At 45.8% G+C, this 12,412-nt stretch overlaps 1 protein-coding gene across 2 annotated transcripts in view; it reads right to left on the reverse strand.

The window, feature by feature from the left end:
- LOC147006636 (uncharacterized) overlaps positions 1-12,412 on the reverse strand; it is a 40,377-nt gene that overhangs the window by 22,455 nt on the left and 5,510 nt on the right. The window contains exon 4 of one of the 2 annotated variants that reach the window (XM_085868304.1): positions 7,878-9,723. The exons of the other annotated variant lie outside the window; for it this stretch is intronic. Coding sequence (XP_085724430.1) covers positions 8,112-9,440 — 1,329 coding nt within the window. The 5' untranslated portion in view covers positions 9,441-9,723 and the 3' untranslated portion in view covers positions 7,878-8,111. Of the gene's footprint in view, positions 1-7,877; positions 9,724-12,412 lie in introns of those variants that run through there. 2 annotated transcript variants of the gene reach the window in all.

Consider the following 12,412-nt stretch of genomic DNA (forward strand, 5'->3'; position numbering starts at 1 on the left):
TCACATACAATTGTTCCTCTGCCTGGCAAGATTTTTCCTATTGCGTATTTTGCCAACTGGAACTCCTCGTAAAAAATGACGGGAAATAGACACCCTATTTGTGAAGGACTACCATTTGTAAAATAAAACCGAAATCAAAAATCGGCTCGAGTAAAATTTTCAAAATATTTCGATGTGTTTAATTCCGAAGTCTCGTTTTTCCACATTCGGACCTTGAGCACCCTGCGGAAATGTGGTGGGGACAAATCACAGAGAGAGAGAGAGAGAAGGGGACGAGGCTGGAGAGGAGACGGTAGAAGACAGAAAGACCACCGACCAGCCTGCGGTGAGAGAGTGAGAGTCCCAAAGTCTCAGCCTCATCGCAGGAGATATCAATGATCCGAAATGCCTTGCTTTCCACAGCGTGAAGCCGAGAAAGGTGGGAGGCAGGAGCACCAGCTCAGAGGAGAGAGCAGTACTCCATCACGTTGCGGACGAAAGCTTGGTAAGTGGTCAGGAGCTCAGGTGGGCCGAGGTAGGACTTTGCACGATGGAGGATTCCCAGTCGGCGATTGGCTTTGGAGGTGAGGTTTGAAATGTGGCTTTCCCAGGGAAGGTCATCGCAGATAGTGAGACGCAGAAGCTTGAAAGAAAGGACTTCTTCCAGAGAATTGTTGACAAAGCAGATTGGGGGTCAACGGTCCTTTGGGAGAGACATAGTGAGAGTGTGAGATTTGTCGGGATTGAAAGACATGTTCCACGTGTTGGACCAGTTTGTGATTTTATCCAGATCTGCAGTGAGTGAAGAAGCTGCTGCTTGCTGGTCTGAGGGCTGCCATATGGTACGGAAGAGGGTAGAGTCATCAGCAAAGAGATAAAGGGGATTTTCCAGAGAGTCGGAGAGATCATTGATGAAAACCAGAAAAAGAACAGGGCCCAGAACGCTCCCATGAGGAACTCCAGCCTGGACAGGAAGAGGGGATGAAAGAACTCCATTTAGGGCCACACGGTGACTGCGACAGGAGAGGAAGTCTGCGAGCCATGAGTGGAGATGGCCTTGGATACCATAGGAAGAGAGTTTGGTGAGCAGGGCAGGGTGCCAGACCATTTCAAAAGGATGCGATATGTCTTGAGATATGGCTTTGATTTCATGTCCGGCATTGAGGACCTCCATCCATTGTTGGGAGAGAAGAAGCAGCATATCCAGGGTAGAGTGAAACCAAAGTCTGAAACCAAAGTGAAGATCGGAAATCAAGCCATTGGAGAAGAGGAAGGATTTAATGTCTGAAGCGATGATGGATTCCATGACCTTGCTGATTGGCAGAAAGCTGATTGTTGTGTCGTTGCAGGGATCTGTTTTTGCAGCTTTTTATGCAGGGCAGTAATGTTTGCTGATTTCAAGCAGATGGCAGATGACCTTTGACAATGAGAGGGTGAATAGAAGAGAGAGAGGGTGAGCAAGAGCAGAAGAGCAGGCTTTTAGGACACGTGGGCTGATGCCATCTGGACTGGTTGCAGAATCTGAGTTGAGGTTTGACAGCCAGCTCTCCACCTTGTCAGGAGAAAAGGAATCCAGGGAGTGTTGGGTGCGACTGGGTAAGGTGGGTAGAGAAAGCGATGGGTTTTTTGACACAAGATTTAGCTGCAAACACCGAGTTTAGGCATTCAGTCTTTTCACGTGCGGTATCAGCAGTGCTGCCATTTGAGGTGAGGGAGGTGATGGAGGGGGAACATACACCAGAAACAGATTTGATTGGACCCCACCAGGATTTTGAGGAGGGAGAGAGGTTTGAAAGTTCGGACTTGAGTTTGGAAAGATGTTGTTTTCTGGCTCTCCTGAGGGTAGATACACACTTTTTCCGAGCTTTATGCAAGGAACTGAGATTTGACAGTTGGGTTTGTTTGCTTTTCAGTTGGGTTTGCTTTTCATGAGGCAAAGGCAAGTTGTTTCAGGACAACTGCCTCACCACAAGCTTCAGTGAACCAAGGGCGGGAGGAAGGGTAGGACAACTGAAGTCGAGATGGGATAAATCTGTGCATGAGGGTGAGCTACTTTTTTTGAAAGAATTCCCAGGATGAGTTGATGTTGGAGAAAGTGGCGATAGGAGACCAGTCTATAAGTTTGATGGCTGCTTGGAGACCCTGCCAGTCGGCTTGAGTGAAATGCCAGACTCGACGGCGGTGAGGTGGTTCTCTGATAACAGTCAGAGAGATGTCCACTTTAACAAGGACGTGGTCAGAAGAACCGATTGGAGCGGAGAAAGAGCAGCAGTTATTGTCAGGGAAATTTGTCAAAATCAGATCCAGAAGAGATGGAGTACCATTGGTTGAGATCTGAGTCGCGAAGTTGACCGATTGAGTCAGTCCCAATGAGTCGCAGAAAGCTTTTGCTGAAATTCCATGACAGGTGAGAGACGTATCCACACCTAGCCAACTGGAATGATGACAATTGAAGTATTAAACATGTGTTCCACATCACCACCAGATCATAATTGTGAAGTTCCATGTTGAATGACGAAGCGGTTCCAGAGAAAACATTATTTAGTACTTTCTTCAATTCAATACGGCTGCCAAACCATGTGACCGATGACATCATGTGTGTGAACCTCTTGTTCCTCATGGAAAGGCGGCAATACGTGAAAAGTTTCAGAGGTCCAAAGTTTTTTCCCCGTTTTTACAACATGGCTTTCACACCACGTGACCCATCACGTCATAATTATCATTAAAACATTCCACATTCGTCGTCGCCTGTTTGTTGAAAATTTCGTCTCAATCCGACAGCGGTTGATGATAATAGCACGAAAGTTCTGTGCGGACAAACAGACAGACAGACTGACTGACGGACAAACGGCCCGAATAGCTCCCACACGAGCCTCGACATTGCATACAAAAAAGAGAAGGAAAGTTGGGGTAAAGTAAAAAAAGAATAAAGTAAAAAACTTTTTTAAAAACTGAGATCTCGGGTCATGGTGGACCGCACGGTCGTGTCAAGTGAAGGACGGTTCGCTATGGTACCCAGGTGGAGAGCAAGACCTACTCCAGCAACAGCGAACCACCTGATCGTTGTGTCTGATTCGTTCCTGCCAAATCACGTGTTCATGACTTTGATCGAGGAAGCTGAAACTTTCAAGCTGTAAAATAAATAAATAAAATGTTGCCAATTAATCTTGATTGAAAAGTAAATGTATTATTGGAACCTTTGAATGAAAAATGTCCTCAAATACAACATAATTATCACATCGATGTGCTTGAACATGTTTCTGTTTTAAGAACAATATATATTTGCATTTTGAATGATCTTATATCTCTTTCGTACAGGAAGAGGATCAATCTGCTTGGTAAAAGGTGCTCCTTATTACTGTATATGGCAGAAATACTGTATATTGCACAGATAAGTCCTCAACCCACCCCCCCCCTCCAAAAAAAACGAACAACAACTTTTCCAATGATTAATTTCTTTTTTTTTTGAGACACTTGTGGGAGACCTTGAACACAGAAAAGACCAGAACATAACAGAAGAAAAAGAACATCGTGGAAGGGCGAGGGGGGAGGCGTGGACACAACTCTAAGAGGATGGAGGTAAAATGGAGGGTCACTTTGATTAAGAATGGGCACGGGGAAGAATGAGATCAGAGGGAGGTGGGTGGATAAAGGAGTGAACAACCTGGATGCAAATACTTGCCCATTCTTCTGCACTAAACTGTTCAAGCTCAGTCAAGCTGCGTGGGGGGCGTTGATGGACAGCAATCTTCAGGTCATGCCACAGATTTTCGATGGGATTTTGGTCGGGGCTCTGACTGGGCGACTCAAGGATATCGTTTTGTTCCTGAGCCGCTCAAGTGTGGCTTTGGTTGTGTACTTCGGGTCGTTCTCATGCTGCAAGGTGAACTTCTGTCCCAATTTCAGTTCTCTAGCAGAGGGCAGCAGGTTTTCCTCTCGGATTTTTTTCTGTGTTTTGCTCCATCCGTTTTCCGTTCTATCCTGATAACTCACGCCCTCACAATGTCTCTCCGAAAAGACCGCCTGGAACCCCCCTCCACCCCTCCATCTACTTTCTCGACATTGCTTTTTTCGAGGTCCTCTCATTCAAGCGTCTGAGTCTCACTATCTACCACGATCTTTACGAGGAAAGCCACATCTCCAAGCTGGCCTCCAAAGTCAATCGCCAACTGGGCATCCTCCATTGTGTGAAGCCCATCCTTGGCACACCTGAGATTCCAACCATTTACCAAGCTTTCATCCGCAGTCTGATGGATCACTGCTCCCCCCTCCGGGATGGTTGTCATGCCTCACACGGGGCTCGACATAACGTTGTGGAAACCAAGGCTTTTTGGATCATTGGTATCTCCCTGATCATAGGGATCTCAAGCTGAGTCGTTGGATCTCTCACTCTCTCACCGGAGGCAGGTCGGTGGTCTTTCTGTCTTGTACCAACTCCTCCCTGGCCTTGCCCCCCCCCTGCTCTGTCTGTTATCTGTACCCCTGTCATTTCCTCAGGGTACTCAAGGTCTGCCAAATCCCCCCTTCTTGTGAAAATGACAAAATCAAGAATTACAGCTCACCTTCACTCTTTCATTCCTCTTTTTTTCCTGCCTCTGGAATAAACTCCCACACTCTCCTCCCTCCAGGTCTTCAAAGCAGCTGTTCACCACCATCTCATATCTTCCCCCATCCAAAACCTTGATATCTATGACCCCAGTTGATCCACCCCAAACCCACCTCCTTCAACTTCTCTATTTTCCTTCCTGACAGTCCCTGTAGTACCATCCTTCTTACCACATCCTATCCCTCTCTCTCTTCCACAGATATCCTCTTCTCGTTTTTTCCCACTATTTTGTGCTTCCCTCTCCCTCCCTTCTTGTCTCCAGCCTTGTGATATGTTTCTGTGTATTAGCTCTTGCACAAGCCTCGACTTGGTATACAAAAAACAACAAAAAGTGCCCCAGTCCCTGATGATGAGAAACATCCCCATGACATGATGCTGCCATAACCAGGCTTTTTTTCCAAAAGTTCCATCAGACCACGAAACATTTTTCCAAATGGACTCAGAATCTCTCGAGTGTTTTTTTGTATTCCTCAAGCAAGACTCAAGGTGGGCTATTTTGTGGAATGGCTTCCTTCTTGCCACCTGACAGTAGAGCCTGGACTTGTGGAGTGCTTGTAATATTGTTGTCACATGGACACCAGTGATCAGTCCTTGCCATGAAGGCCTGAAGCTCTTTCAAAGTTGCCGTTGGCCGCTGGTGGCTCTGATCAGTCTCCTTGCTTGGTCATCCAGTTTGGAGGGACGGCCTGATCTTGGCAGGATCTTAGTGGTACCATACGCTTTCCATTTCGTAATAATGACTGTCTTGACTGTGCTCCAAAGCTCATGGTTGAGCATTTGCTGTGAAATTCACTATCCAGCAGAGGAAACCCACAGGAACAGCTGATTTTATTTTGAAATCCACAGAATCACTATAATTTAAACAGATGGAGGTAAATTAACCTGGGGTGTGATTTTGAAGTTGATTGGTTCCACCTGAGCTTGTTTACAATTGCCATTATTCGGGGGGTGGACACTTATCCAAACAAGACAGTCTCGTTTTGTGTTTTAAATTAATTTTCTGAGATTTTTATAATTTATTCTTCACATGGAAATTTTGGGTTACGATGTGTAAATAAAGGTGTAAAAAGTCCGATTTAATGATATTGTTACGGTGCCGGTGCGTGGCCGCGAACCGACCGCTCTGAATGGAGCCGCAAGTCGAGTCGGCCCGACCGATCGCCCGGAATATAGATCACCGCCTGGATAAGTCCGAGTCGACGGGTCCTTGTACAAGAACCGAAATACGCCAATGGGCAGATCACGTGGGGTAGGGTCGATTGCCAATCTTCAATGTACCTAAATACCCACGTGATCCAACTACCGGGGTATTCCACCTTCGAAGGAACAAACCGCCGAGGCGAGCCTGTCCCGTGCGCGATTCCGAGCGGCTTAATCGCCGAGAACCGTCGGTCCAAATGCCCCCTTTTACGGCAAACCAACGGCTTTCTAACTCCCAACACACGAAATGCTCAGTCAATGAAAGATTCGACGCGACGAGCTGAAAACATTTAACAATTGGGGTATTTATTAATAATAATGGGGAACTCGGGACGCACGTAAGAGCAGAACTATTCCGACTATACAAAATGCAATGCAAAGATTTACAGCACACAAAGCACTTAACAATTTCCTACTTATTAGACGGGCCCACGCACATACGTATGCACACACACACACACACACACACACACACACACACACACACACACACACACACACACACACACACACACACACAATAAATGGTGGCTGAGGCCTTTAAAAACGAGCTCCAGCTCGGAGACAGGTGAGCTGAAACCCAGAGCCTATCTCGAACCTCTCCACCTCGTGTCGTCTTCAAGTTGTTCGGACCCGGGCTCCAGCGAGAGCGAGCTGGATCCAATCGCCGTAAGCCACGATCCTTCCCGAGCTCCCGCGAATCCTCCCGCGCTTCTCAATACTTGCTGGTGAGACGAGGCGCCAATCCTTCCCGTCGATGCGTCGCTTCCCCGAGGAACCACCTCCAAGAAGAGGAAGACGAGTCGCACCAAGCCGGGAACCAAACGGAGAACAAAGAGCTCCACGAACCAAGAAGAAGAAGCCACCATTCGCAGCTCGAGCCGAGCGACCAGCTCAACTCTCTTCCAAACAAAGCAGCTCGAAGCAAAAAGCTCTCCCGAGCCAAGTAGAAGCCGAAGCTCACTGAACCACCAAAGCAGAAAGCCTTCAAAAGGCCTCTTCCTGAGCCAAAGCCAAGCCAAAGCAGAAGCCGAAGCTCTACTGAAAAGCCAGCAGAAGCAAAAAGCTTCCAAAAGCCTCAACCCCAACGCAAGCCAAGCAGGACCCGACGGCCTGCTGAACGACTCCCCTCAACCCCGAACCAACTCGAGGATCTCTTCCTTATCCTCTTCCGCCCTTCCCCCGCTCCCGGCGTGACTCATGACTCATGCTCCATCCCCCGCTCAACCACGGGTGGGAGGGAGTTGTTGACAACATGAATCATGGGACGGAAGGGCTCTTCTTCCTCTTCGCAGAAGAGGGGGAGGGACGTCTCCATTGTTCGCTCCCGAACTATTAAATCGATCCGCAGCGCATCCAATCGATTTCCAAACATTTAAACAATGGAAGGTGAGCTATCTCGGGAACAAGCACTTATCGACATAGCTGACCAAAGGAAGCTGTATGTTGTGTGCAATCGAATTCCCAAATTCGTAACAATATCATGAAGGTATACCTGGCGTTGGTTTCATGGTGAGGGTGGTGGACTTGGTTTACTTATCTCCTGAGTTCAAATCCCACTTGGCTGTTGAATTAATACTAGGTGGGGTTGACTCAGCTTGTCATCCTTCTGAGGTTGGCAAAGTGATACCAGCTTGCTGGGATGATTGAGCCGTTTGAGTATCCTGTGGCAGAGTGGTCACCTGTTCAGGATTGTGTCCAATAACCCAGGTAACTGCTGTAGCAGCACTGATGCTCTCTCTGTACAGAGTGTGGTCTTCATGGATGGATCATAAAGGACACGTTTAACAACATTACCCATCACTGAGGGTCAGTGACGTGAACTCTCATGAGCACCTGACTTATACCAAGATATTCCAGTTTTGTGTTTTTGATTAATTTTCCTGAAATTTGTATCATTTGTTTTTCACATGTTAGTTGTGGGTTACGATGTATAAATAAAGGTGTAAAAAGTCCGATTCAATGATATTTAATTCCAGGTTATAAGACATCAAAAGGTGAACATTTTGAAAGGGGGTGTAGACTTTCTCCAGACACTGTACTCTGACTCGTTCTCCATCCCAGTTAACATGACGTCTTTACAATCTTCCTGCTCTTTTGTCGTTCTCCCAGTTGTCGTTGTATATATGTTGATGCATCTTTTTGTACATTTCATTTCTCTTCTTTGCAATCGATGGCGCTCAATTCCTTGTTATTTCCATCCCATGTGTGGCATCATATACTCAGACCTGTTCCTGGAAATTATTTTGCTTTGATGTATTCTTTGATTTCTCGATGCAGATGATGGATTATGAAACGCTTTGTTGCGCAAAGAATTATTGAAGGGTTATTCTCCAGTGTGTATTCTTTGATGTTTACGAAAGTTAGATAATTGACTGAACGCTTTGTTACACACAGAACAATTGTGAGGTTTCTCTCTGGTGTGTATTCTTTGATGTTGATATAAGTTAGATGATTGATTAAACGCTTTGTTGCACACAGAACACTTGTGAGGTTTCTTTCCGGTGTGTATTCTTTGATGTCTCGATAAAGTAAATGGATGATAAAAGACCTTGTTACACACAGAACAATTGTAAGGTTTCTCTCCGGTGTGTATTCTTTGATGTTGATATAAGTTAGATAAATGATTGAACGCTTTGTTACACACAGAACAATTGAAGGGTTTCTCTCCGGTGTGTATTCTTTGATGTTTATTAAAGTTAGATAAATGATTGAACACTTTGTTACACACAGAACAATTGAAGGGTTTCTCTCCAGTGTGTATTCTTTGATGTTGATATAAGTTAGATAAATGATTGAACGCTTTGTTACACACAGAACAATTGAAGGGTTTCTCTCCGGTGTGTATTATTTGATGTGTTGATAGAGTTGATGACTGATTAAACGCTTTGTTGCACACATAACAATTGAAAGGTTTTTCTCGGGTGTGTATTCTTAAATGTTTATGAAAGTTAGATGAATGATTGAACGCTTTGTTGCACACAGAACAATTGTAAAGTTTCTCTCCGGTGTGTATTCTTCGATGTTGATATAAGTTAGATAAATGATTGAACGCTTTGTTACACACAGAACAATTGAAGGGTTTCTCTCCGGTGTGTATTACTTGATGTGTTGATAGAGTTGATGACTGATTAAACGCTTTGTTGCACACAGAACAATTGTAAAGTTTCTCTCCGGTGTGTATTCTTTGATGTATTGATAGAGTTGATGACCGATTAAACGCTTTGTTGCACACAGAACAATTGAAGGGTTTCTCTCCGGTGTGTATTACTTGATGTGTTGATAGAGTTGATGACTGATTAAACGCTTTGTAACACACAGAACAATTGTAACGTTTCTCTCCGGTGTGTATTCTTTGATGTGCAGATGCATTTGATGGATGAGCAAAGGTCTTGTCACACACAGAAAACTTTTGGGGTTTCTTCCTGTTGTGCAATATCTGATGCTCACGTAAGAGTGATGACTGATTAAATACTTTGTTGCAAACAGAACACTTGTTGGGTTTCTGCCCTGAATGTATTTTTTGATGACGATATAAACTTGATGAAGAACAAAAGGCCTTCCTGCATTGTGAACACTTGAAGGATTTCTCACCGGTGTGTGTTCTTTGATGTGACAACAGATATGAAGAAGAAACAAATCCCTTCTGACACATAGTGCACCTGTTTGACGTCTCACCTGTGCATATTTTTACACATCCTTTTAAACACCATGAGGAGGTAAATTCTTTTTTGCAACAGAAAACTTTTTTGGATTCTCACTTGTTTGGCTCTCCTGTTGCAAGGCATTGATCCACCTGTCACAGTTGTTGTTTGTAGACACACCCCGAAACTTGTCACCATCCCGACACAAAGTCTCTGCCAGGTGATGATCGAAAGAAACTTCTCTCTCCAATGACGAGGAACAGGTGACACGTGACGGCGTTTCAAATTTTTTCTCTGCAAATTAAAAATGGACCAAAAACATCAATAAATCACTTTTACAACCTGAACAGCACTCAGAGAGCACATAGTCTCACCTTGCACGTTCATTCTGAACAAAATTACAATTGTTAACTGAACACTCCACTATTATGGCCACTACTATCATGGCTATCACTACTATCACTATCATGGCCCATAATACCCACATTATCCATGCACCCGATAACATTATTGCGGATTTGGAAACCTATCGCAGTCAACATACAGGTCAGATAGAATAGTTATCTCGGTAAGTACATGTTGCCAGTTCGGGTCCCGTCCCTGGTCTAATGGGTAATTAAATTTTTTATGCGCTGTGAGTTACTTTTGATAGTTCGGGTTTCCGTGTACATTTTTACACCACCACCAATAACAACGCCGACAACGCCGCATCACCCTCACCTTCACTTCACTTCCTTCACCTCGCTCTGGCCGACGTCATTGTGGGCAGAGTTCGAGGAGGAGCCACGCGGCGGCCCTCGACCAATCGGCGTTGATCGGCCAATCAGACTTCCCCGAATATGTGAGGGGTGGGCCTTTGGAGGAAGGCGGAGTTCGGGGAGGAGCTGCGCAGCGGCCCTCGACCAATCGGTGTGCAGCGGGTGGGGTGACCGCCACTCAGCCAATCTGGGCCCGAGACAGGAGGAAAGGGCTCTGCATGACGTCACCACGCCCCAGGGCCAATCAATGGACTTGCCGCTCGTTTTGGCCAATGAAAGGGCGTCGAGCGATTCTGCGTGCCCAAACGGTCCTGTGGGGGAGGGCGGAGATGCCCCCCCCCTCTGGAGACTGGGTGAATAAGGGCGTAGGCGTTCGGACAGGGAGCACTCTTGTCTTGGTCGTCGTTGTGGCCTGAGAGGTACATCTGGGATGTATTCCCTCTTCCCTCCAGGTATTCAAAATAGCTGTTGACTACCACCTCTTATCTTCCCCAATCCAAAACCATGATCTTTTCTACCCCCGTTAATCCACCCCAAACCCACCCCCTTCAAATTCCCTGCTCTCCTTCCTGAAAGTCCCTGTCGTGTCCATCTTGTATACCCCGTGTTCCGTCACCCTATCATAGATCTTCTAATGTCTCTGTTCCTCATTATTTTGTCTTTCCCTCTCCTGCCCCCTTGTTGTGCGTTGTGTGTTCACTCTCATATGAGCCTCGACAATGTGTACAAAAAAAAACTTGATTGGAGTCCACCTGTGGCCAATTCAAATGATTGGACATGATTTCGAAAAAGAAACACACCTTTCTTGATGAGGTCCCACAGTTGAGAGTCCAGGTCAGAGCAGAAACTCTTCCATGAAGTCTGTCCGTATAACTCCGTCCGAAGGAACTGTCCGTATAACTCCGAGATAAAATTGTGAGGAGGCATCGATCTGGGGAAGGATATGAAATCAATTTCTCGTATTGAAAAGTCCCAAGAGCACAGTGAGCTCTATCATTAGGAAATGGAAAGAATATGAACTACCCAGACTCTTCCTAGAGTTGACCGTCCGAACAAACTGAGCAACCGGACAAGAAGGACCTTTGTCAGGGAGGTAAAGAAGAACCCAACGACCACTCTGACAGAACTAGAGTTATTTTACTGAGATGGGAGAACCTGTCGGAATGACAAAAGTCTCTGCGGCACTTCAAAAATCTCGGCTTTATGGGAGAATGGCAAGACGGAAACCACTCCAGAGAAAAAAAACACATGACAGCACGTCTTGAGTTTGTAAAAAAGGCACGTGAAAGACTTTGAGAGCAAGAGGCAAAACATTCTGTGGTCTGATGAGACGAAAATGGAACTCTTTGACCTGAATGCAAAGCACTACATCTGGCAGAAACTGAGCACAACTCATCACCCATCCAAAACCATCCCTATCGTGAGGCATGGTGGCGGCGGCATCATGTTTCGGGGATGCTTTTCAGCACAGGGACTGGAAGACTTGCAAGGACAGAGAGAACAATGAATGGAACCAAATACAAGCAAATCCTTGAGGAGTTGGCTGCCTGATGTTGGCTTTATGGTTCGGGTGCCCGGCTTTGGATCCTCGGGTCCTGAGTTCAAATCCCACTCCACTGTTGAATTAATACCAGGTGGGGTTAACTCGGCCTGTCATCCTTCCGAGGTCGGCAAAGTGAGTGCCAGCATGCTGGTATACTGTCGGAGTGGCGACCCATCCAGGATTGTGCCCAAGAGCCAAGGAGACGGCTTAAGCAGCACCAACGCTCTGCACAGAGTATGCTCCCAATCTCCTCCTCCTTGAGGAGAACCTGCTTCAGAGTGCAAAAGACCTTCGACTGCGGCGAAGATTTACGTTTCAACGGGACAATTACCCCAAGTATACAGCCAAAGCAACACTGCAACACGACAAAGTATTGACTTAGAGGGTTGAATACGCATTGACAAAAGATATTTCAGCTTTTCAGTTTTCATTAATTTGTAGAAATTTCAAAAAATATATTTTCCCTTTGTCATTAGGGGGTATTTTGTGTTGATCAGTGACAAAACATTTAAATTTAATCCATTTTGAAGTCAGGCTGGAACACAACAAAATGTGAAAAAGTCGGGGGTGTGAATCCTTGATGAAGGCATTGTAGGTTTCACCCATAAAACACAACAAAGGGCACATTGGTGTCTTTATTTTCTTTCTGCCCTGACATCCTCCAGGTGGGTAACTGGTGCAC

The sequence above is a fragment of the Eptatretus burgeri genome, unplaced genomic scaffold (genome assembly GCF_056783735.1).
Source record: "Eptatretus burgeri isolate ZD-2024b unplaced genomic scaffold, Ebu_testis_v1 Ebu_testis_scaffold_3158, whole genome shotgun sequence".
Taxonomy (NCBI): Eukaryota; Metazoa; Chordata; class Myxini; order Myxiniformes; family Myxinidae; genus Eptatretus; species Eptatretus burgeri.